The following is a 23,482-nucleotide window of genomic DNA, read 5'->3' as shown; positions in this document are numbered from 1 at the left end:
ACCTGCTTAGCTGTGCTACGTTGAGATCTCTCATTTAAGCACCAGCCAATTAAGTCAAACGTCACTCATTGCAGCAGACATGCCTCTTAGCTGACTGCAGATGTAATTAGCAACAGATGAGGTTCATGTATCATTGGCTCATGTCCGCAGCAACAAAACTAGGTACGCTCACCTGGCCAAGTTGACAACTGAATCTAACTACCACAGGAGGGAGGGCAAACTGGGGTCCCGTGCATCCCATGGAATTTTCTGTTATACCAGCCAGTTCATTCCCTGTGGGTCTGAGCCAGTGTGAATCGGGATGGGGTCTCTGCAAGCCCAGGAAGTGGCCAATGGCTAAATTTTCAGCAACTCTGCGTATTGGTTGTTAAACATGGCCACTGCTAAAAATAAAATTACATGGACTTATTATTAAATGCATCATATTAAAAACAAAGATAATAAATATCAAAGCTCATCACTTCCTAATCACTACCCTTTCCTAACTCCTGCGGTTATTTATCTTTGCTGTATCTGCACCAGAAACATTGAACACAAATGCGCTGCTGGCCTCTCTTCTGAGGTGATGTACCGCTGGGGTTCTCCAACTTGGAACACAGCCTGCTGGAAAATGCAAGTGTTAACAAGGCACCTCTTTCCTCTCCCTGCCACCTCCCAAAGAAAAGACACCTTTTTCCTCTTCCTATGTCCAAGGAAAGGCTGAGAGTCACTTATGCAGAGGCTGGGTGGCTTCTGGGAGAGTGGGCTCATTTGCCATTTTTCATTAATTATCAAAGAACTGGGGTGTGTCTGGATGTGTAAACAGTCCCTACATGGGTGGGACTGCTAAGCTCTGTTTCAGCGAAGCAAGTTCTGAGATTACGGAAATCAAAAGTACTGGGAGTCTCTTGAAAAGACTTGGAGAATTTGGACAGCACTTCCCATGAGGTGACCTTTACTTTGGCCTATGAGCCAAGGTCAGCAGCACTGCTGCAAGCAGAGCGGGCAACCCTCATGGACGAGGCCAGGGACATTCTCAAACCTGGGCCACTGGGGAGTGCTGGGCTCAGGGCTGGAGGCTGCAGTCATTCGCTTTCTCTGCCCACACCCAGTGAAAGCACCCAAATTGGCACGTGCCCAGAGGCTGCGCAGATGTTGGTGTGTCTTCTGTCACTTTTGGTGGCCTCTCTGAAGCACTGCTGGTGGCCAGGACACACGGGGCAGAACCGGGCGGTCCCAACCCAGGCCAGCAGTGGCCAGGGCAGCTCTGTGGTCCTGCAGCCGCCCGAGGGCTTCTCCCTCTCCGAGGGTGGGACCTGCCTCTCTCCTGTTCTCTGCCCAGAGGAGTGAGTCATTCTTTGTTTAACTAAACTGGAAGTTTTAAAAATGGAAACTTCAAAAACAGTGGACGGTTCTAACAAAAGACTCAGCTGACGTGGGTCCAACTGGTGAGGCCAGGGGAGGCCCCTTGGGGTCCGCTGCCCAGCGTGGCCTGAGTGTGCTTTCTGGGGCAGAGTCCGCGGGAGTTGGAAGTCGATGCTGCCTGGGTTATTCAAAATAATGATTTCCTGATAGCTAGCATTTACTGATTGCTAATGCCACACCCCAGAGGAAGGTCTGTGACTGGCCCTCTCTGTGACAGCAGGTGATCCCGCGGCTCTGAGAGGCCCAGGGTACTTGTCACCAGCTCCCAGCCCAGTGCTGAGCCCGTACTTTCACCTACGGCCCAGCTCTTTATCCTTAGCTGCATAGCTGAGGGGCCCCCATACTCGCTGGCAGCAGGGCCGGAGGACACAGCGGGTACCAGCCTGGGCTCTGCACGAGGTGAAGGCATGGGTCAAGTCCCTACTACACTGTGCATGAGCATGAAACCTGGGGCCAGGGACTTCAGCCTTCTACCCCTCGGTCTCTGCCTTAGTAAGATGGGTATCATAACAGGCTGCAATGGGGACTAAGTCCAATGATGCATGCAAAGGTTCTGGTGTAAAGTAAATGGTTGATAAACGTTAACTGCTATGAAAGCAGCAAAAATACTGAAAAACAAGTGGTAATCTGAAACTGCTGTTGAATATAATGGAAGTCTTCCTTTTAAAGATTTTACAACCAAATAAAATATAAAAAGTGGTGCATTAGACATCTGGCTTTTGATTAGGATGCAGAAAGCTGGAAAGAGCATCTTTTTCATTCCAACATAAAGAAAAGGCCAGATAATCCTCAATAACCTAACTTCTCTTGAAGAAGTCTCTATTTGTTTCCTAGGGCTGCTGTAACCAACATGGTGGTTTAAAACAACAGATGCTGCTTCTCTCACAGTTCTGGAGGCTAGAAGTCTAAGATAAGGCTGGGTAGAGCAGTGCTGCCTTGGGGGGCTCTGTTCCCTGCCTCTTCCAGCTTTAAGGGGCAGCTGCAGTCCTTGGCTTGTGGCTGCATCACTCTCACCTCTGCCCTGAGGCCACGGGGCCACCTCTTTCTCTCTGTCTTCTCTTATGTATGTCTTTTATACAGTGCCATTGAGTTTAGGGCCCACCTGGGTAGCCCAGGATCATGTCATCTTAAGATCCTCACCTTACTTCCATCTGCAAATACCCCTTTTTTTTTGCAAGTAAGGCCACATTCACAGATTCCAGGGGCTTGATATCTTTTGGAGATTAGTTTTTGGCTCACCCTATCATGGAGATGAAACTAATCTGGAATCTAGGGAAGGAGGGGGCGCCTCCGATGAGATAAGAACACAGGCTCTAGTTTACCTGGGGCACAGCACAGTAGGAAGCCAGGACTGTCATACAAGCAGGTATTAAGATTTCAGCTAGAATTTTAAATGAATCACTGGAGACCTAATGGGGACCTGCACGAGTAAAGAACTCCTGGGCATGACTAGAGCTGACTGATGGTTGGCTGGCTCTGGCCCATGACCTATAGTTTGTCAACCCCTGTTTGAAGCTAACATAGCAACCATAAAACCCAAACCAAGATCAGTTTCTTACTAGATTGACTCTATCTTCCCATGCTAAAGGCATAGCAGAAGAGGGTGCCCGTGTCCAGGCGTAAATACCATTTATCTCAGTCTCAACAGTTCTTCACGTGATGCCTGGCTTTCAACCAAAAATTATGAGATACATAAAAAAGAAAGACAGAAAAAACCACTGTCAAAAGACAAGCGAATCAAAAGAACTACTAATGGTACTGATGAAGGGCTAAATCAGTGGAGCAGAGGAGAGTCCGGAAATAGACCCCCCCCCATACATGTGGTCAACTTACTTTCAGCAGAGCCACAAAGGAAATGCAAGGGTGAGGAGAGGGTCTCCAGTAAATGGTGCTGGAAAAATTGGCCGTCCATGTGTGAAACTCAATGAAACTCAAGCCACATTTTACACCACAAACAAAAATTAACTCAAAATGCATCACAGACAAAACTTTAAGTCTTCTAGAAGTAAATATGGGAGAAGATCTTTGCAAAAAGTAAATACAGGAGAAGATCTTTGCAAAACATACGCCTGATAGTACTTGTATCCAGAATATGTAAGTAACTCAACCCAATTAAAAAATGATGAAAAGATTTGAACAGACACTTCACCAAGATGAATGGGAAATAAGCATATGAAAAGATTCTCAAAATCACAGGTCATGAGTAAAATGCAAATTAAAACCACCATGACATGTCACTGCACACCTAGTAGAACGGCTAAAAAAAAAAAAACCCCACAAAATCACACCAAAAAACCCATGACTTACAATAGCCAGTGGTGGTAGGAAGCTGTGCCACCAGAATTCTGAGACTCGCTGGTGGGACTACAGAATGCTTCACCCGCTTTGAAAAAGTCCATCATTTTTTATAAAGTTAAACATATATTTACCCTGTGACCCAGCAATCCCACCCTTAAGTATTTATTCAAATGAAATGAAAAGTTATATTTACACAAACACCTGTATGCAAATGTTCATAACGACTTCGTTAATAATCCCTCCCAACTGGAAACAACACAAGTGTCTTTGAATTGGTAAATGGATAAACAAATTTTGGCATATCCGTATACAAGCAAACACCATGCAACAAGAAAAAGGAAAGAGCGCCTGAGACATACAAACTCATGGGCGAAGCTCAAAATCACCAAGCTGAATGGAAGAAGCCAGGCTCAAAAGACCAAATGCTCCGGGATTCTGTTGATAGGACATTCTAGAAAAAGCAAAACTAGAAGGACAGAAAAAGACAGAAGCTGGGCCAGGGAGCAGGGTAGTGGTTTCCTACAGAAGGCGTGATGGAAGTTTAGGCGAGGCAGCGGTTCTGTGTGTTGGTTATGAATTGTGCTCACACGTCGAAACTCAGAACAGCTCACTAAAAGGGGGGGAATTTTACTGTATGTAAATTACGCCTCAAAAAAAAGGGAAGAAACTCCCCTACCCCCCAAAAAATGCGTTGCTGAAAACTAGCAGTAAGAATTATTTCTTGTAGCCTTTTCACTTAGATAAAAAGCTGTGATTAGTAAACTGATTTCCATTTGGCCTACAGTTGAAGGCCCCATCTTCTCATGACTAATTTCTGATTCTTTATGGAGTTTTTTTTTTAAAACAAAATTTACATTTTGAGAGATATAAGCAAGTATGTATCTTCACACAAACATTCATGTTTAACACTTGAACTCCTCCTACCTATCTCAGTAAGTGGTACAAATAATTTTTAAAAAGCACCCGACTTTTGTTATTCAAAAACTGGGTCTAGGGTGCGTGGGTAGTTTAGTGGTTAGCATGCCCACCTTCCATGCGGGAGACCCAGGTTCGATTCCCAGACCATGTACCCACACAAAAAAATAAAGGTCTATCTTACCCAAAATGGAATATTTCCCTATTAAAGGGCAGAATCAGGTTGCCTCATCAGACGAGTGAGTTTCCAGGTTGTAAATAAGTCCTGCGGTATGTCCAGACTGGATTATTAAATCCTGTGCAGGTGTCAGATCTAGAATCTTCTCGCATCCCCTGGTATCCCGTGGAGCAGGCCCGGTCCCCTAGAGCAGCTGTCCCACCGGTTTCCATCTCAGCCACATGTGCCACCCCCATGGCCAGGCCCTGGCGGGGAGAGGGAGCCTGGCAGAGAGCAGCCTGCCGGTCCCTGGGCATTTCCAGAGGCTCTGCCTTCTTTCAGTCCCTCTGGAACCAAATGATAGATTACAGGCTACCACAAAGACAGGTGCTGGGTTGGTTTTTTCAGGGTGGAATCACCCAGAATAAAATGTTAAGGATCTGGCTACTGAAAGGCTCAAGTTTCCCCACATCAATATGAAATCAGGAAAGAAATCCACAGACAGGAGAGCAGGGGGCCCCAAAGTAAGCTTTGCAACAACACCCTCTATAAGACTTAACAAGAAAAGCCACTCGCAGAGATTCCAACTTGGGGTGCCTGGGGGGTGTTCAGGAATATCTTGTGTTTCTCACAAGCTCCCTGGATATTCCCGACACCCACAGGTGTCTGGGAAGCACTACTGTCGAGATGCGCTTGGGCATCAGATGGGAGCTGGAATTCCACCCTGCAGGGGATGAGCAGCAAGGGAAGGTCAACTGCGTTGTGGTCAGAGCAGCAGAGGCAGGTGGAGTGCCAGCGACGTGCGCCCAGTGGAGAGGTGAGGCCACTGTGGCCTGGACCCAGGGATCTGGAGGGTCACCTGTGGACTCCCAGAGCTGCTGCCCACGTCCCAGTCAGAAGCCAGGCTCTCTCTCCGTCCATGGCACCTGGTCACATCTCTGCCCTACCCCAGGACCTAGTTCACCCCAGCATCACTCACCTCCCTGCAAAGGCCCTGGGTCAAACCGGTAGCTCTTGCCCTCTACTGCTTTCCTAAGAATTTCCTTAAAAATAATTTGTGTTTAGTTTTGGCCCATCTGACATCTGAGGGAATTCGATCAAATATTAAGTGGGTTAAAAAGTATTTATTGTGTTGCACTGTAGACTGGTGTGTTGGGGATCATGTCCTAAAATCCCAGGCACACAGTTGAAGAGACACGGGGTCAGCAGTTTGGCCTGCAGTCTGCTTAACAACGCTCTGTGGCCAAGAGAGACCGAGCATAGCTCTTCCTGCATTCCATTTAAACCGACTTTCGAACTCTCGGGGCTGTGGATTTAAATCCTTCTATACCAGCAGCAAAACTGCGTGTGCCTCTGGAAGAAACGTTCTTTCTCCCCTCAAGATGAGTTATTTAACTGACCAAATGGCTGTTCTTATCTCAGAAAAATCCTCAAATGCCTTTTAACATTGTTTTGTCAGTATTCATAGGTGATTTCAATGCTGGGAGAACTTCAGGCTCATTTTTCTAAGGGAGAAAACAGTTCTCATGCTCTGAAATAGCAGATAAGCTTCTTCTCACAAACAAGTAAGTACTTGAATGTTTTCAAAGAGCCATTAAAGGGGGCTCCCTTGGAAAAGCAAGACAAAACAAAGCTTTTTCTATTGAATATACTGACTGATGCCGATTGACTTAGAGTATTTCTTTGGTGTACTGTTCTCTATTATTACTTTACAGCTTTTAATAAGCTCAGGCCTTGGGGTATAATTATAATCCTCATTGGATGAGTCTTTTAACCAGTAATCTTCGGACTTGGATGAACTGTCATACTTCATTAGCAGGAAACGAAAGCAGCAGGCTGTTTTGACTCATTCAGTTGCTCCTAAGAGAGATCTTTCACTATGACAGCTATGTGCAGCCTTTCTCCTTGACCTCTCGTGGTCAGCTTCTCTCCACTATAAAGCAATCAGGAGTTCGGTGCTGGACTTTTTGTCTCATCCAGCAGGGCTCAGATATAAGGTACTACATCTGTACTGCGCGGAAAATAAGATTCAGATTTCTTTTGAAGTCCTAAGTTGTGTATAATATAAAAGCCAGTGAGTTACAGGGACCAAGTTCATATTCAGAATGTCTTGACAATGATGCAAAAGCTATGACAAGGGGCATCGTAAACTAGGCTGCCACTTAAGAGCTGTGTGATCCTAAGCACGAAATTAAAAATAAACTGCAGCAGCAGGGGAAACACTGAAAGAGTCAATTGTCCTATGACTTTAAGTGTAGTGTCACAGTGTAGATGTTCCTGCCCATTAGTGACAGAGAGTCACAAAACACACCTGCACAGGGGCGACTCAACCAATGATTATCAGGAAAAATAAAGCATTTATACTGGAAAAAAGTATCTGGGAAATATGAAATCCTTGCCACAGCCAAAAGGTAGGCTGCTGAAATTTTGTAATATAAATTAATTACTGCAGTTTCATAGGACTGGCCCCCCTCCCCCACACACCTCCTTTGTACTAGCGAATCGTTTCAATGTCTAACTTCAAACAATAGCAGACTGTTAGCAGCCTGGCCTTGGGTTTATTTAAAAAGCATCCTTTATATAGTACAACTGTTGTCAAATGCTGTTGCAATTTAAACACTCACCCACCCCTCAAAAAAATAAAACAAAGTCGTTAAATTGTGCAAAAAGTGTACAGCCCAGAATTATCTACTGCTGGATCCCCAAACTATTTTAAGCTAGCGCTCTCTGCACGTAGGTTACTCACCCTTAGTGCCCACCAAAGCTTCTCAAAACACCCCTTTCTTTAGCCACCTCAGGTGAAAGAAATCTGCCTGCTATTACTATAGACAAGCCACAGTTTACCAATATTTGGTTTTGGAACAAAATTAAAAAACTGAATTGCCAAGAGATTGCTCTATCTGCGTTATTTACAGAAACTGAAGCAGCTCGCATTTCTCTGAGTTTTGGAAAGAAAGAAACTACTGCCCTCTTCTGGGGACAATTGTCACTGTACCTGCGACTTAAATGCATTTAAGCAGTTCCCTTTAGGAGCTGAAGAGCTTCACCCTCTCTCAGGCAGGGTGGCCACATAATGGTCACTCTATATCATATCCTATCTAGGTATTACACATGCAAAACACTCAATTACTGATTAAAGTTTGCTTCGGGGTTTTTTTTTGATGTTTGGATACCAACTGGGCTTGATTTCAAACAAATTTCTTATATTATCTGTTCTTTTTTTTTTTTTAACCAGACTGGAACTGGACTATAAATATCACATTTCTGCCCATTTTCAATTTTAAAATATTAGAAAATAAAACATATATATATATATATATGCTGTTTAAGGCTGCCAAACATTCAGATCTATTTTCTACAGAGGTAATCCTAAAGTAAACTTTCATTTTGTCAGTGCAGAAAAAAAAATTCTATCAGCTTGGAAGCAAAGAAGACATTTTTTAAAGATCATCATTCACATATAATCAAGATAGCAATTTGAAGGCATTTCATTTTATTGAGTTATGCAAAACATCTTGAACAATAGTAAAAAAAATAAGAAACTATCATAAAGATTCAAATAGTCACAAAAGTAGCATACAACAGAGTACAGGATTTAAGTCTTATACGAATTTCACAAATTTCCTGGCATGAAGAGGCTATAATGCCCTTTCAGCTGGGAAATCACGTCCCAGTGTTAACCTTCTACAGGGCTTCTGAATTGGGGTATTAAAAAGGACAAATCAAAATTTCAGGAAATTGAATTTAAGCTCTATCAATGATTTTAAAATTTGGGGAGAAGTTCACATCAAAAAGCAGTTGTTTAGGTAAGAAAATAAAAATCTAGTTCATTATAAAGATAGGGACCAAGTTCATTTAAGTGCTGAAGAAGCATTTCACAATCTGCTAAAGGGGAGAAAGAATCTTTTCAACTACCAAAAGAGAAATTCTCACTAATTATAGGACATTACAAAAAAGCATAAATCCTTCCCACGTATACGTTTTCATTATCAATTTTTATGTTTCTTCTCACTCTGCCAATTATTTTTAAAAACATAAACAGAATAGTTTTACCAAAACAAAAGGTCTGTGAACTGATACACTATTAAGCAATAATAGAATCTAACTGGGGGACTGCCTACCTGCCAAATGTGAACATAATTAAGAGAGATTACAAATAATAAAAGTTAATCTTGTTGATACACCAAAGTAAAATAGATTTCATTATCTTCTAGCCTAGTGTTTGCATTTCTTAGGTTTTTAAAAAAATAATATTAATATCTTTTTGGTTAAATTTAGGACTGATTAAAATATTATAGTAGTTTTATATTTCATGGAAAATTCATTTGTATAAAAAGGATATAAAATTAGTCTTTTATGTTTAAAAATCATAAAAGTTTTTGAAATATCATGGGTGTGTGCAATTCAACCTAAAAGTTTTTAGCTTTGACTGCTTATGCAGTAGGTTGTTGGTCTGTATTGCTATCGAAATGACTATTATCCAAAATCATGGCTCATTCATTGCGAACCACCGCGCCAGCACCAATTGAATTCATAGGTTTGAGGGGTTATCCTTCAATCCAAGATTTACGTCTTTTATAAAACACCTGCAATGCTTTTTTGAAATATGTAGCCCCACTTAGGTAAGCCATTCAAACATTACATCAAACTTTGGGAAAATTATGACCACCCACTATCATGAACTGAATTGTTTTAAAGAAGGTGCAGAAAGTTTCTAACTTGCTTTAAGAACTAAGCCCTCCCCAAATGAGACCTCGGCCTCCATCACTTATCCATCATGTTGAAGATCATTTCACAGGTCATGCCTGCTTCTGGGGCTCCACTTCCGGCCGCAGTCTCTCCGCAGTCCATGGGAACCATGTGTTCTGGGTACTGCTCTTCTCTCACAGTGGAAACCTCTGCGGCCAACACCTGCTCGGCAGCAGCTTCTTGGGAAAAAGGAACCAGGTTAGCAAACTTTAAAAAGCCAGGAAATCACAACTGATAGACCATGCAAATATATTCTGGTGACAACTGCTTAATGTGAAACTTCGTTGCAAGCATCTTAGAAAGGCACTTTTTATATTTTATACACTCTATAGGACAGTATAAACATTCTGATCTTAACCACTTGCTCTAAGTCAGGATTTCTTCTTCTCAGCACCACTGACATTTTGGGCAGGATCAGTCCCTATTTTGGGGGCTGTCCTGTACGTTGTAGGATGTTTCACAGCTTCCCTGGATTCTACCTCCTTGACGCCAGTAGCCCCTTCTGAACCCCTGAATTGTGACAATCAAACGTGTCCAAGGCATTGGCAAATGTCTCTTGGTAACTGCTGCCATAAGTTGAATGTGGATCCCACAGACTTTCACAGGGGCCGAGCTGCTCACTCAAGTCTTGTTTCAGGGTTCATGGGACACCACCAGTGAAATGGGAAAAGCCAGCGGCTCACAGGCATCTCTCTACTCAGAAATCAACAAATCCCAAGCACTTCCTATGGGTCAAGCAACGCATCAGACATCCCTGCCCACCTTGAGAAGCTAAATAACTAGTCAGCACAGCTTAAACTTAGGAAGTATAAAAACAGACCACCGCAAACGTGTTCACATTGAAATTGCCGCCCTTTTCTAATTACTTCCCAAGGATGCCCATGGAGGGTGAGGCAAAGAGTCGCCATCAAAGGATGCAATTACTGTCCTCAGCAGATGAATAGATCAATGTGATTTTTCATGCAGTGGACTCAGCTGCGAAAGGAGTGAGGGGCTGATACATGCTGCAACGCACATAAACCCTGAAGCCATTATTGCTGAGGAAAGAGGCCAGATGCAAAAGGTCATGCACTGCATGACCCATTTATATAAAATTTCCAGGACAGTTAAATGCACAGAGATGGAAAGTAGATTGGCGGTTGCCAGGGGCAGGGGGGAGAGGGAATGGGGAGAACTGCTATTGGGGATAGAGTTTTCTTGTGGGAGATGGAAATGTTTTGGAACAAACAGACGTGGTGGTTGTACAATGTCATGAATGCACTAAATGACACTGATTTGCTCTCTTTAAAATGGTTAATTTCATGTTATGTGAATTTTACTTCAGTTAAAAAAATTACTTCCTATTAGTACAAAGTTGAAGATTTTTTTGCCTGTCTCCTCAATGTATTTTGGGGAGAGGGACCATAAGACCCAAGTATTATGCCATGAGAGTAAACACGAGATTCACCAAGCCAGTGTCTCAGACAGCGGCTGGCTGAGATGAAGCAGAGAACTGGCAACACATGCCAACTCACAAGCAAACGAACAAACAACAGTCGTCTGGATGGTGTAGGTTAAAAAAATCCTAGAAATACAAATTGAGGTATATGTGTACTTGTCTCAATTCCTACTTTGCTTTTGAAACAACAGTCTCTCATCCACAAAGGGAAAAAAAGTTTTAATATGTCTAATCTTATAGTGTTCAACTTTAAGCCTATCAGAGTACACACGTTTCTGCTCTTCCAATATGGTGAAGTTCAGTGCAGCCGGCATTTCTGGGTGCCTTCTTTCCTCATCTACATCTAAATCATGCTCCCATCGCAAAGCCAATCGTAAGTAAAAGGGACAGAAGACGTAACCTGGGACCCACCTCTCACCTCTTCAATGTGTTTTCACTAACTTCAGTGTCAGGGTGCAGAGGCGCAGCTGGCGGATGTCTGGCCAAGTTAGCAGAAGCAGCGTGCTGCCCTCTGGCCGCTGGTGGGGGACACCACGTGGAAGCTCTCCTCCCCACAGCAGAAGTGTCACCCTCCCTTTATATCCCAGATTACTTGGTTTTCCATTAAAGGCTACTCTTATTCTGATAGAAATTTGCAAAAGGTTTTGGGGGGCTGCTTTTTATTTCTTTTGTGCGTGGTCCAGGAATCGAACCCAGGTCTCCCACGTGGAAGATGAGCATTCTACCACAGAACGACCCATGCACCCCATCAGTGCTTTATTTAAAAGATTTAAAAGATAGCTTTTTTTTTTTTTTTTTTTAAAAAAAAAGCACTTCACCTAGGTGCCAAGGGAAGGCTGGGTGCCTGATGAGCCTACGTCACATGCTTTTACAGACTTAGGATCTGTCCCACTTGGAGCTGGGAACCTCACTATCTGGCCTTGGGATCTCCTTCCACTGTGATTGAAAGATTACAACTTGAATTTCACTAGTTGCCATCTCACTTGTTTATTCTACTAGCAGGGAATGAGGGAACTGCTGCTGCCACCAGGACCGGTGCCAGGGGCTGGGACCAGCCAACCGGGTCAGGAGGAGCATATACTGTCCAGGTGGGAAACGGACACTTACCACCGAACCAATAAATGGGAAACTAAGAGCCAGGCTGTGCTCTACAGAGGAAAGGCACAGACACAAAGCGGGGCAAGAGCTGAGATCTCAGGGAGAAAAGGATGAGCAGGAGTCGCCTAGAATTCCAGGCCAAGGGAGAGGCCAGCGTGGCTGGAGTGTGGAGGAACTCTCGGAGTGTGGGGAGCTGGGGAGGATGTTATCAGCACGGGAAGTGGGATGGAGAGGCCCTCTGCTGCTGAGGGAGGCACAGACAGCTGAGGGGTGAGGATGCTGAGGACAAGCAAGATGGTATCAGGGCCTGAGGGGTGAGAACGGAGACAGGGACGACTCAGAGATGGCAGGAAGCGAAGTTCAAGATCTGAAGACATGGGCGAGCAGGGCAAGAGGTGGTGCCGGTGCCAAGGTCTGGACTTCACAGAACATACCTGCATGATCTGGTTCGCAGGAAAGAACCCAGATGATGGGAGAGATGAGTCTGAGTTTGAGAAGCCAAGGAAAGATGCTCCCCAGGAGGCTGAACATTCACACCTGGTCTTTGGAACAAGGCTGGCGTTGGAGTCCCCAGCCATGAATGACCTGGCCACGGGCAGACACTAAAGGCAGGGGTGAGGGTGGGGGAGTAGGTGTGGCTATGGCCCAGGTGTGGGTGTGGCTATGGGACAGCTGTGGGTAAGGGTGTGGTGTGGGGGGCATCACCTGTGGACAGGAGACGGAAGGAGCAGGAGGATGAGGCTGCACAGGAGAAAGAAGGGCAGCTGGAGAGGCAGGAGGAGTGCCAGGACTGTAAGAGCCGAGGAGCTCGACAGAGGGGCTGATCAGGAAGCGGGATGGCCAGAGAGCGTGGAAAAGGGCAGGGGGGTGTTCCAGCCGGCTCTGGTGAGAGAAACAGACGGAAGGGGCTGAGGCATGGGTAGGAGGTGAGAAGTGAGGACGCAACTTGGACTCAGGGAGGAGTAAGAGGAGAGATGGGCTCAAGGATGGGAAAAACGGGGAGTCAGGCAAGGACTGACTGAGGGACAAGAGAGAAAGGAAAAGGAAAAGCTGTTGCAGGTGACACAGGGCCTCAAGGGAGGGGCAGCTCCTTCCAGGACTGTTGTGGGCCCTTTTCTCCATAAAAGACAATGAAAATTATGTTTTACGACATAAAGAGGAAATGTTGGCATAAAGAGGAAAACACAATCCAGGTTGCCTGTTTCAGGCCCCCGCCGTACCACCCCAGCCTGGGAGCCCAGACAGGCTGCTCTGCTCTGCGAGTCAACTAAAGAGATGTGCAGATGAGAGCCTGGGCGCATGAGTGCCCCCTGAAACTGTTAACTCCTATAGGGCTAAGGTTCTGGAAAGTTCTAATTGAGCTGATGGCTGCACGCTGACCAGGGCCCCTCGTCCGGCCAGCTTCTCTGCCCACAGGACCTATGCTATCGGCTGAAATGTGTTCCCCCCCCCACCAGCCACATTCCAGCCCTAAGTCCTGATCCCATGAATGTGACCCTATTTGCAAACAGGACTATTGACAAGGTGATTAGTTCGGATGAAGCCAAACCAAGTACTGTGGGTCTTTAATCCAACTAACTGGCGTCCATATAAGAACGGGAGAACTGGAGACAGAGAGGAGACCATGTGGTGACGAAACAGGGACCAAAGCCCTGGGATTGCAGGCACCCACCGGAAGTGGGAAGAGGCGAGGAGAATTCTCCTCTCTAGACTTCAGACTTCTGGCTTCCAAAACCACAAAACAGTGTATCTCTTTCGCTTAAGCCATCCAGTTTGTGGTGCTTTGTCATAGCAGCCCTGGAAAACTAAGAGAGCCTGGCTGTGCAGGCAGAGAAGTGGAGAAAGCAGACCCCGAGGCATATCCATTGTTGGAGTTTTGCCAGAAGGTAAGGTGCAGACAAAGAAGAAGAGGGGAGCATGTTGCCAGAGTTACTGAAATGAGGGGCCACAGAACCAACGCTGCACAAAGAGAAAGGGGGAGCACTGCAGGACGCCTGGGTAAATTTGAATTTCAGATAAACAATGCATCATTTTTTTAGTAAAGTGTGTCCCAAGAGTGTTCGAGATATACTTATAGCAAAAAAACTGTTATCTGAGATTCAAATTTAACTGGGCACCTTCTATCTTATCTGGCAACTCTGGAGGGAGGAAAGGGCTGAGGGCTATTCCTGGGAACACTTGTGAGTCAAGGATGGAGGATGGGACAGAAGTTCGGGTGATCGCTGAAGAATGAGGAGGATGTGCCAACATTCCCGTTTGTTTTTGTTGTGAGGTTGTGCGGCTCCCAGTCATGCTCTCTTAGAGTCTCAGATGAAAGGAAGTGAGCAGGTAAAGCAGCACCCGCGCAAGGGTGCAGCCTGCTCCTTCACAGTGCAAAGGACACCCACCTTTGCACATACTTGGGAACTCCCCTTTGCTCCCTTCAGCCAGGGCTGAGGACATCCAACCTTGCTAAAATGTCTCACGGGCAACCTGCACGATCATGTGCATGTGCGTGTGTGTGCATGTGAATGTGTGTGTGTGTGCATGCCTGTGTGTGTGTGCACGCCTGTATGTGTGCGTGTGTGTGCACGCATAGCTCACTGCAGTTCTGAACGGTGAGCTGATAACTGTTCCCACATCTCCAGTAACCTAGTCAGGGCCCCACCGAGCCCACCCCGTGCCCTGGGACACGGACAGGTGGAGCCGCACGGCAGCCCGCAGTCAGCACCCTGAAACCTGTGTGACTGGGAAATTCTTGCCAAGTTAAAAGCTAATTCATAGGAGCTGAGGTACCGTCTTCCTCTCCTGCTCTCGAGGCCGTCTGTCTCTTCTTCACTGTCCCTCCTCTTCCCGACGCAGCAGGCTTTTCTTGCCCCGCATCACACTTCTCTGAATGTTCGTGCAGGTTATTCTGTTGGAGAAACACCACAAAGAACAGATGGAGAAAGTCAGCGTCACCAAAAGAATGCATTTTAAAAATTCATGGTTAGAGGAACAGGCTCTGGGAAAAAAGTGGTTCACATGTACCTTGTATAATTTTGCCCCAAAAGAGGACATTTATCTAAACGCAATGCTTTCTGTTGTGTCTGGTTCTAGCCATAAACCGGTCTGCTTTGAACATTTTTTACAATAGAAGTCAATGAAAAAAACCACAATCTATCTTTCTAGATTGCTTTTACTCTCTAAAGTGAGGCTGGATGTTAGACCAGAGATTCAGCCTGTGAGGCAATTTTATGAAAATTGAATAATATACCAGAGAGCTTTTACTGCCCAAACAGTTTCTCTCCTGAATCTACTGTGCATGGAGCTTTTGGATGGAAGTTATGAAAATTGCTCACAGTATGCAGAATGAAAAGGAAGTCAAAGGGTTCCTCATTAGGCCAACAGTGATACAGTCTTATAAACAAATACGCGCTCAGGACACTTTAAAACAAGTCAGAACATTTTCACTATTTGAAAACTTCATATGCAAAATTAAATCCTGGTGATGTGTCTTTGCATTTGCTTTCAGCTGCTTCCAGTTTTTGATAATTATGAATAAACAGGCCAGAAACATTTGAGTGCAGGTTTTTCTGTTGTCATAAATTTTCAACTCATTTGAGTAAATACCAAGAATGAGATTACTGGATTACAGAGTATGTTTGACTTTGAAGAAACTTCCAAACTGTCTTCCAAAGTGGCTACAGCATTTTGCATTCCTACCGGCAGTGGGTGGGAGCTTATGTTGTTCCACATTCTCTCCGTCGATTCCTGTTGCCGGTGGTTTAGATTTTAGCCATTGTAATAGGTGTGTGGTGGTATCTCACTGTTGTTTGAAGTTGCAATTCCCTTATGACATATGATGGTGAGCATCATTTGCCGCCTCCATACCTCCTTTGGTGAAGTTTCTGTTCAGATCTTTCTTGCAACTTTTAATTGGGTTGTTTGTTTTCTTACTTCTGTTGAGTTTTAAGAGCTCTTTGTATATTTTGGGAAGAAATCCTCCATCAGATATGTGTTCTGTAAATATTTTCTCCCAGTCTGTGGCCTGATTTTTCATTCTCTTTGCTTTTTGCAGAGCAGAAGGTTTTAATTTCATTGAAGTCCAACTTAACCATTTTTCTTCTGTGGGTTGTGTTGGTGGCATTACATCTAAAAAGTAATCACCAACCCCAAGGTCACATAGCTTTTCTCTTCTAGAAGGTGCATCATTTTGCATTTCACATGTAGGTCTAGGATTCATCTTGAGTTAATTTTTATGAAAAGGTTAAATTTTTTTCCACATGGATGTCCAGTTGTTCCAACACCATTTGCTGAAAAGGCTGTCCTTTCTCCATTAAATTGCCTCTGCTCCTTTGTCAAAAATCAGCTGCCTGCATTTTTGTGGGTCTATTTCTGAACTTTCTATTCTTTTCCATGGGTCTGTGTGTCTATTCTTTAATCAAGTTCATACTGCCTTGATTGCTTTACAGTTTAGTCTTGAAAGCTGTGCAGTAGCTGTCCTCAAATTTGTTCTTCTTTGTTTTCGTGTTGGCTACTCTGGATCTTTTGCCTTTTCATATAAACTTTAGAATAAAAACTGACATGTTAATAATACTGAGTTTTGTTTTCCACGGACACAGAACATCTTTCCAATTTTTTAGATCTTTGATTATTTTCATCAGAGCTTTGCAGTTTTTCTCATATAGATCTATATACAATATATACATACTTTTTTAGATTTATACTTAGGTATTTTTTTTTTTGCACATTGTAATATAATGGTATTGTGTTTTTTATTTCAAATTCCAATTTTTCACTGCTGGTATAAAGGAAAGCATTTGACTTTTGCATATCAACCTTTTATCCTGCAACCTTGCTGCAATTGCTTATTAGTGCCAGGAGTTATTTATTTATTTATTTATATTTCTTAATAGACAACCATGCCATCCGTGAACAAAGACAGTTTTGTTTCCTCCGTCTCAATCTGCGTACATTTTATTTCCTTTTCTTGCCTGACTGCATTAGTTAGGACTTCCAGTACGATGTTGAATTAGAGCAGTAAGGAGGGGACAGCCTTACCTTTATCCTGATCTTAAGGGGAAAGCATCTAGTTAAAAAGTAAATTTGAATCAAGTATCCAGATTTGCTTTCTTTAAACACACACACACACAGCTTTATTGAGACATAGTTCATGTGATGGTGTGGAGCTGTTATATATCCCAGAAAGGCATATTCTTAAATTTAACCCATTGCTGTGGGTGTGGGCCTATGTTAATAGGACCTTTTGAGGAGGTTACTTAAATTAAGGTATGTCTCACCTCATTCAGGATGGGTCTTAATCCGCCCACTGGGGTCCTTTATAAATGCAATTGGGGAGAGGGAAAAAGACAGAGAGGGAGAGAGACAGAGGGAGAGAGAGCTAGCTAGCTTTCCACGGAAGCAAGGAGCTGAAAGCAGCTAAGCCCAGAAGAGAAGGGAGAGGCCAACAAATGCCACCATGTGCCTTGTCATGTGGCAGAGGAACCAAGGGTTGCCGGCACCCTGCCTTTGGGAAGAAAGCATTGCACTGATGATGCCTTGATTTGGATATTTTTCTCAGCCTCAAAACTGTAAGTGCGTAAGCTAATAAGTTCCCATTGTTACAGCCAATGCATTTCATGGTATCAACTTTCTACAGCCTAGCAAACTAAAACAATTCCATGCTATATGTTTCACCCATTTAAACTGTATAACTCAGTGGGTTTTAGTAAATTCACAAAGTTGTGTAATCGTCTCCACAATCAATTTTAGAAAATTTTCAACACCCCAAAAAGAAATTCCATGCTCATTAGCAGCCACTCCCCCTGCCAGTTTCTGGCAAGCACTAACCTACTTTCTGCCTCTACTGATTTGCCTACTTTGGATACTTCACGTAAATGGAATCATATAATACATGGCCTTTTGTGTCTGGCTTCTCTTACTTAGCATAATGCTTTCAAGGCTCATTTTTGCTGTAGCATGAATCAGTACTTCATTCCTTTTTATGACTGTTTAATGTTCCATTGTATGGATACACCACCTTTTGTGTATGGATACACCACCTTTTGTGTAATGCCAGCTGACAGAGGTCTGAGTAGATTCCACTTTTTAACTATTATGAATAATGCTGCTAGGAACATTCGCATACAGTTTTTTGTTTCTTTGTTGTTTTTTGTTTGTTTCATTTTTTTACGTGGACATAGGTTTTCTATTCTCTTGGGTGTACCAGAGAGCTGCCAGACTGTTTTTTTCAAAGCAGCTGCACCATTCTATATTCCAACTAGCAGTGCATGTGGTTCCCCACATCCTTGCCAACACTTGCTATTGTCTGCTTTTTTATTATAGCTATGGGTGTAAAATGGTATCTCCTTGTAGTTCTGATTTGCACTTCTCTAATAACTAACAATGTTGAGTATTTTTTCATGTTAGCCATTTATTTATCTTCTTCGGAGAATATCCATTTCCATCAGTTGCCCATTTTAAAAACTGGGTTATCTTTTTTATTATTGAGTGGTAGGAGCTCCTTATATGTTCTAGATAAAAGTACCAATATGCTTTCTTGGATGGAAGAAAAACATCTCAAAACTTCTGATTTTAGGTATTTTATGAGGCTGTTCATTCTTTGCTTTCTTGGTTTTCACCCCACCGGGCAGCTCTTTTACTATATTAGCTTCATATTAACAATACTATTTTTGCAGCATTGCCATCTCTTTTATTTGAAAATTTGAACTAATAGCACTCTTTAATGTTCCAGAACCATCCCATTACATTGGAAAACACAAACCATTTCTGTTTCTGGTTAAGAGAAAGGATTGCATTTTCTCTCATAAAAACAGTCAACTTTCAGATTATTCAAAACTTGCATAAAGCTGAGCTGAAGCATATATTTCCAAATGTGGTGGTTTAAAATTGTCAACAAAATCTTTGACATCCTTCCCTTCACAAACGACTTCGTTCTCTTCCCCCTGAGTGTGGACTGGACTTAGTGATTTGCTTCTAAGGAACAGAAGTTAATGTCACTTTCAGGGCCAGGTCACAAAAGGCACAGCGCGCCTTTTCCCTCACTCTCTCCCTCAGATTGCTCCGACACGCTGAGCTGAGGACACTGAAGCAGCGCGTGGAGACGTCCGGGCCGCACACAGCCGAGGCCTCGGGTCTGGGATGACAGCAGACTGGCCGACGGTGTGACCACAAATGACAGCAAGTCACTGCAACCCCACGAGAGAGCCCAGCCAGACACAGTGCCTACCCTGCCAAGCAACTCCCAAACTCTGGGCCCACAGAAACTTTAAGAAAAATAAATGTCTGTTGTTTAAAGCCACTAGGTTTTGAGGCAATTTGTTCTACAGCAATAGATGACCAATCACCTAACAAGAAAAAATTGAAAGAGCAATCTATTTCTTAGCACAGTACCAACAGCACCATCTAAGAACACCTAAGTGACATTTTGCAAAGCAGCCTAAATCGAACTCATGGGAACAATTTTTAAATGCTACACTAAAAGCAGGGGTTCACTGCAAGTGGGTTTTAGGGAATCTGAGAACTCCCTGGAAGGATTTGCAAGATTGTGTGTACAGGACTGTCCTTTTTCAGAGTAGGAGGATACATGCTTTCGTGAGCGTCTTCAAAAGTTTCGTCCCCTCAAAAATTAATAAACACCTCTCCTGAGGCACTGCAGATGTTGTCTTATGCCCTGGTAGGTTTCTGCAATCGGGTTTAAACCCTCCTGGTGTGACACTGTCCTTCTGAGACAGGGGGATCTTTCTAGGGAAGATTTATTATGACTTGAGTAAGCTCACCCAGCAGGAAAAGCCTTTGCCACATGTGGGGCATTTGTAAACAGTCGGGATGAAATTTGCATCATGATATTTCTTACAGTGGACATTTAGAAGTTGCTTCTGTCGGAAATGTTTATTGCAGGATAGGCAGGTAAATGGTTTCTCTCCAGTGTGGGTACGTATGTGAACCAGCATATGACGTTCCCAGGAGGGAAGGGAAGAAAACAAACAAGCTAGCTTACCTATTTAAAGGATTATTTTGCTATTAGACATTGTGTATCGTGTAATACCTTTTTTTTCCTTCCCAAAGATTAGTGAACTACTAAGCAAAGTCACTCTAAGTACATTCTTGACAAAGTTCCACTGACTCTCTCCAGGTATGACCTTCTACAAGACAAACTACCCAGGCCCTGCTATCAGGTCGCACAGTTCACACCATCGATTTCCTGTCAGTTCTTCAGTTCTACGGGGGATATGGCAGCACAGCTTGGGGAATAAAACAGTCATCATTTTCCCCTCCAAAAGCAGCCCCTACTTCTATATAATTATTTGCAGTTACTTTACAGACAGAATTTGCAAACTTAAAAATCTAATACTAAATTTCGATTCAGAAGACATTTGGGTTGGAAGTACGTAAAGTAGCTAAACATTTTTCCTCCTACTTTAGAATACAAATATAATCTTAAAGCTGATTAAAAAGCACAACGGTGAAAAAAACTGTTCTTGGTAAAGAAGTTACAAAAATTATGGTAAAGTTTTAGAGCAAGCAGGTATTTTGGGGAATTAGGACAAAAATATGCCTAGAGTCCAGTGAAAGTTCAAAAATTTTTGGAACTTACTGGGAATGTTTTTACTGGAAACACTATGATTATTTGGATTAAATAAACAGCCACTTCTGCAATACTAATCACCTTGCGGATATAGCATTTCTCTCCATTTCGCATCTAAATGCCCGGACACCCTCTGCCTCACACCTGCTCATCCCCTCAACCATCCCGGAGAGAATCACCTGGTCTCCTGCTGGGAGCCCTGTCCCCCCAGGACAAAGTCGCTCGGAGGCTCAGAGTGTCTAGGCCGCATCTTCTGCCTCCCTGCTGGCTGAGGCCTGCCTGCTGCGCCCCCAAACGCCCACTCACCCTACCTCACCCATGCTGGCCCACCCCCTCCCCCCAAGGCGTGGCCTTCTTCTGGGAAACTCTCCAGCTCATTTTAACAAATGTGACCCTCGGACCTCAGAAAGTGCCAAAGCTTAAGATCTATTCAAAAATGTCTCTTTTCCAATATTTGGAAACGACATATCAGACAAAGGTCTAGTATCCAGAATTTATAAAGAGATTGTCCAACTCAACAACAAAAAGACAGCCAACCCAATTACAAAATGGGAAAAAGACTTGAACAGACACCTACCAGAAGAGGAAATACAAATGGCCAAAAGGCACATGAAGAGATGCTCAATGTCCCTGGCCATTAGAGAAATGCAAATCAAAACCACAATGAGATATCATCTCACACCCACCAGAATGGCCATTATCAACAAAACAGAAAATGACAAGTGCTGGAGAGGATGCGGAGAAAGAGGCACACTTATCCACTGTTGGTGGGAATGTCAAATGGTGCAACCACTGTGGAAGGCAGTTTGGCGGTTCCTCAAAAAGCTGAATATAGAATTGCCATACGACCCAGCAATACCATTGCTAGGTATCTACTCAAAGGACTTAAGGGCAAAGACACAAACGGACATTTGCACACCAATGTTTATAGCAGCATTATTTACAATTGCAAAGAGATGGAAACAGCCAAAATGTCCACCAACAGAAGAGTGGCTAAACAAACTGTGGTATATACATACGATGGAATACTATGCAGCTTTAAGACAGAATAAACTTATGAAGCATGTAATAACATGGATGGACCTAGAGAACATTATGCTGAGTGAGTCTAGCCAAAAACTAAAGGACAAATACTGTATGGTCCCACTGATGTGAACCGACATTCGAGAATAAACTTGGAATATGTCATTGGTAACAGAGACCAGCAGGAGTTAGAAACAGGGTAAGATAATGGGTAATTGGAGCTGAAGGGACACAGACTGTGCAACAGGACTTGATACAAAAACTCAAAAATGGACAGCACAATAATACCTAATTGTAAAGTAATCATGTTAAAACACTGAATGAAGCTGCATCTGAGCTATAGGTTTTTGTTTGTCTGTTTGTTTGTTTGTTTGTTTGTGTCTTTTTTTTCTTTTTCCTTTTCTTTTTTATTTTTCTTACTATTATTATTTTTATTTTTTTCTCTATATTAATATTCTATATCTTTTTCTGTTGTTTTGCTAGTTCTTTTCCTAAATCGATGCAAATGTACTAAGAAATGATGATCATGCATCTATGTGACGATGTTAAGAATTACTGATTGCATATGTAGAATGGAATGATTTCTAAATGTTGTGTTAATTTCTTTTTTTTCTTTAATTAATAAAAAAAAAAAGGAAAAAAAATTTGAAAACCACTTCCATAAAAAAGTGGAGACCAAAACACGACCTTGCAACTTTCAGTGTGAGGTACATATGCCCTTTGTTTCACACATCTTAAGAGCTTGCTAGAAAGGCAATTTCAAAGGGCCCTCCACAAACCTATTAAATCAGGAACTGAATTTTTATAAGACTGCAGAGATTCATGTGATTGTTGAAGCATGAGCAGCATTGGTTCTCAATTGTCTTCAGCTTCTCACACCTATGCAGAAAAGTGAGGATACTGCCACTATCTCCTTCTGTTCATGTCCAAAGCATCTCTGCTTAGAAGAGAAAATACAGATGGTTGCTAAGAAAAGTTAACATTTGGTAGTGAACTTTTGCTGTTCCAAACTGTTTCCCTTCTTTTGGATGTTGGACCAAAATGAAATAGTCTTAGGTTGAGATACTGAATAATACAACCACCAATAGTGTAGTAAACAAGAACTCCCCCATACCTTATTTCTTCACATCCTCAACCTTATTTCTGAGAAGTATGTATTTTCAGTTATTTTAAGCCTTGTTGGTATTTTTCCGTTTTTAGTCATCTTGTTTTTAATTTTATCTTTCCAAATTTATACTCATCTTTAGATACCTCCATGTAATCAAATGATGAATATTTTCATTTACACAGTATACCTGCCCAACTTCTAGTCTGAACCTTATCCCAAAATAATTATATCATGAATCTTGTTAAATGTAATTAGTGTTTATATCATTTTTGAATAGATATAAAACCTTTATTGTTGTTTTGTAGGGTTTTTTTTCCATTAAAAATTATTCTGGAAAAAAAAATGTCTCTTTTCTATTCAAAGTATTTACTATTTGTAGCCCATACTTCAAGTAAGTATAGATTTCCACCTTTTCTAAGCAGGGGCAAACATCTACACAACGTTTCAAAGCATGGCTTTCGAACTTTGGTCTCAGGACCTCTATATGCTTTTTTTTTTTAACATGGGCAGGCACTGGGAATCGAACCCGGGTCTGAGCCACCATGGCCCGCCCCCTCTATACGCTTTTAAAAATTATTGAGGATTCCAAAGAGCTTTTGTTTTGGAGATGAAATCTATTAATACTTACCATCTTAAAAATTAAAACTGAAGAATTAAAAAAATACTTATCAATTCATTTAAAAATAACAACCAACCAACTACATGTTAACATAAATAACATGC

At 42.8% G+C, this 23,482-nt stretch overlaps 1 protein-coding gene across 3 annotated transcripts in view; it reads right to left on the bottom strand.

Annotated features, from left to right (window-relative positions):
* Positions 1–8,261: 8,261 nt before the first annotated feature.
* The window catches only part of CTCFL (CCCTC-binding factor like), a 32,076-nt gene continuing 16,855 nt past the window's right edge, over positions 8,262–23,482 (bottom strand). For 2 of the 3 annotated variants that reach the window (XM_077160416.1, XM_077160429.1), the window contains exons 9-10: positions 14,835–14,952; positions 8,262–9,702 (exon numbers count right to left, since the gene is read on the bottom strand). In XM_077160416.1, the coding sequence (XP_077016531.1) occupies positions 9,539–9,702; positions 14,835–14,952 (282 nt within the window). In that variant the 3' untranslated portion in view covers positions 8,262–9,538. The remainder of the gene's footprint in view (positions 9,703–14,834; positions 14,953–23,482) is intronic. The other variant, XM_077160420.1, reaches the window with a different exon arrangement.

This window comes from Tamandua tetradactyla, chromosome 1 (genome assembly GCF_023851605.1).
Source record: "Tamandua tetradactyla isolate mTamTet1 chromosome 1, mTamTet1.pri, whole genome shotgun sequence".
Classification (NCBI taxonomy): Eukaryota; Metazoa; Chordata; class Mammalia; order Pilosa; family Myrmecophagidae; genus Tamandua; species Tamandua tetradactyla.
This window is presented reverse-complemented; position numbering and strand designations above follow the sequence as displayed.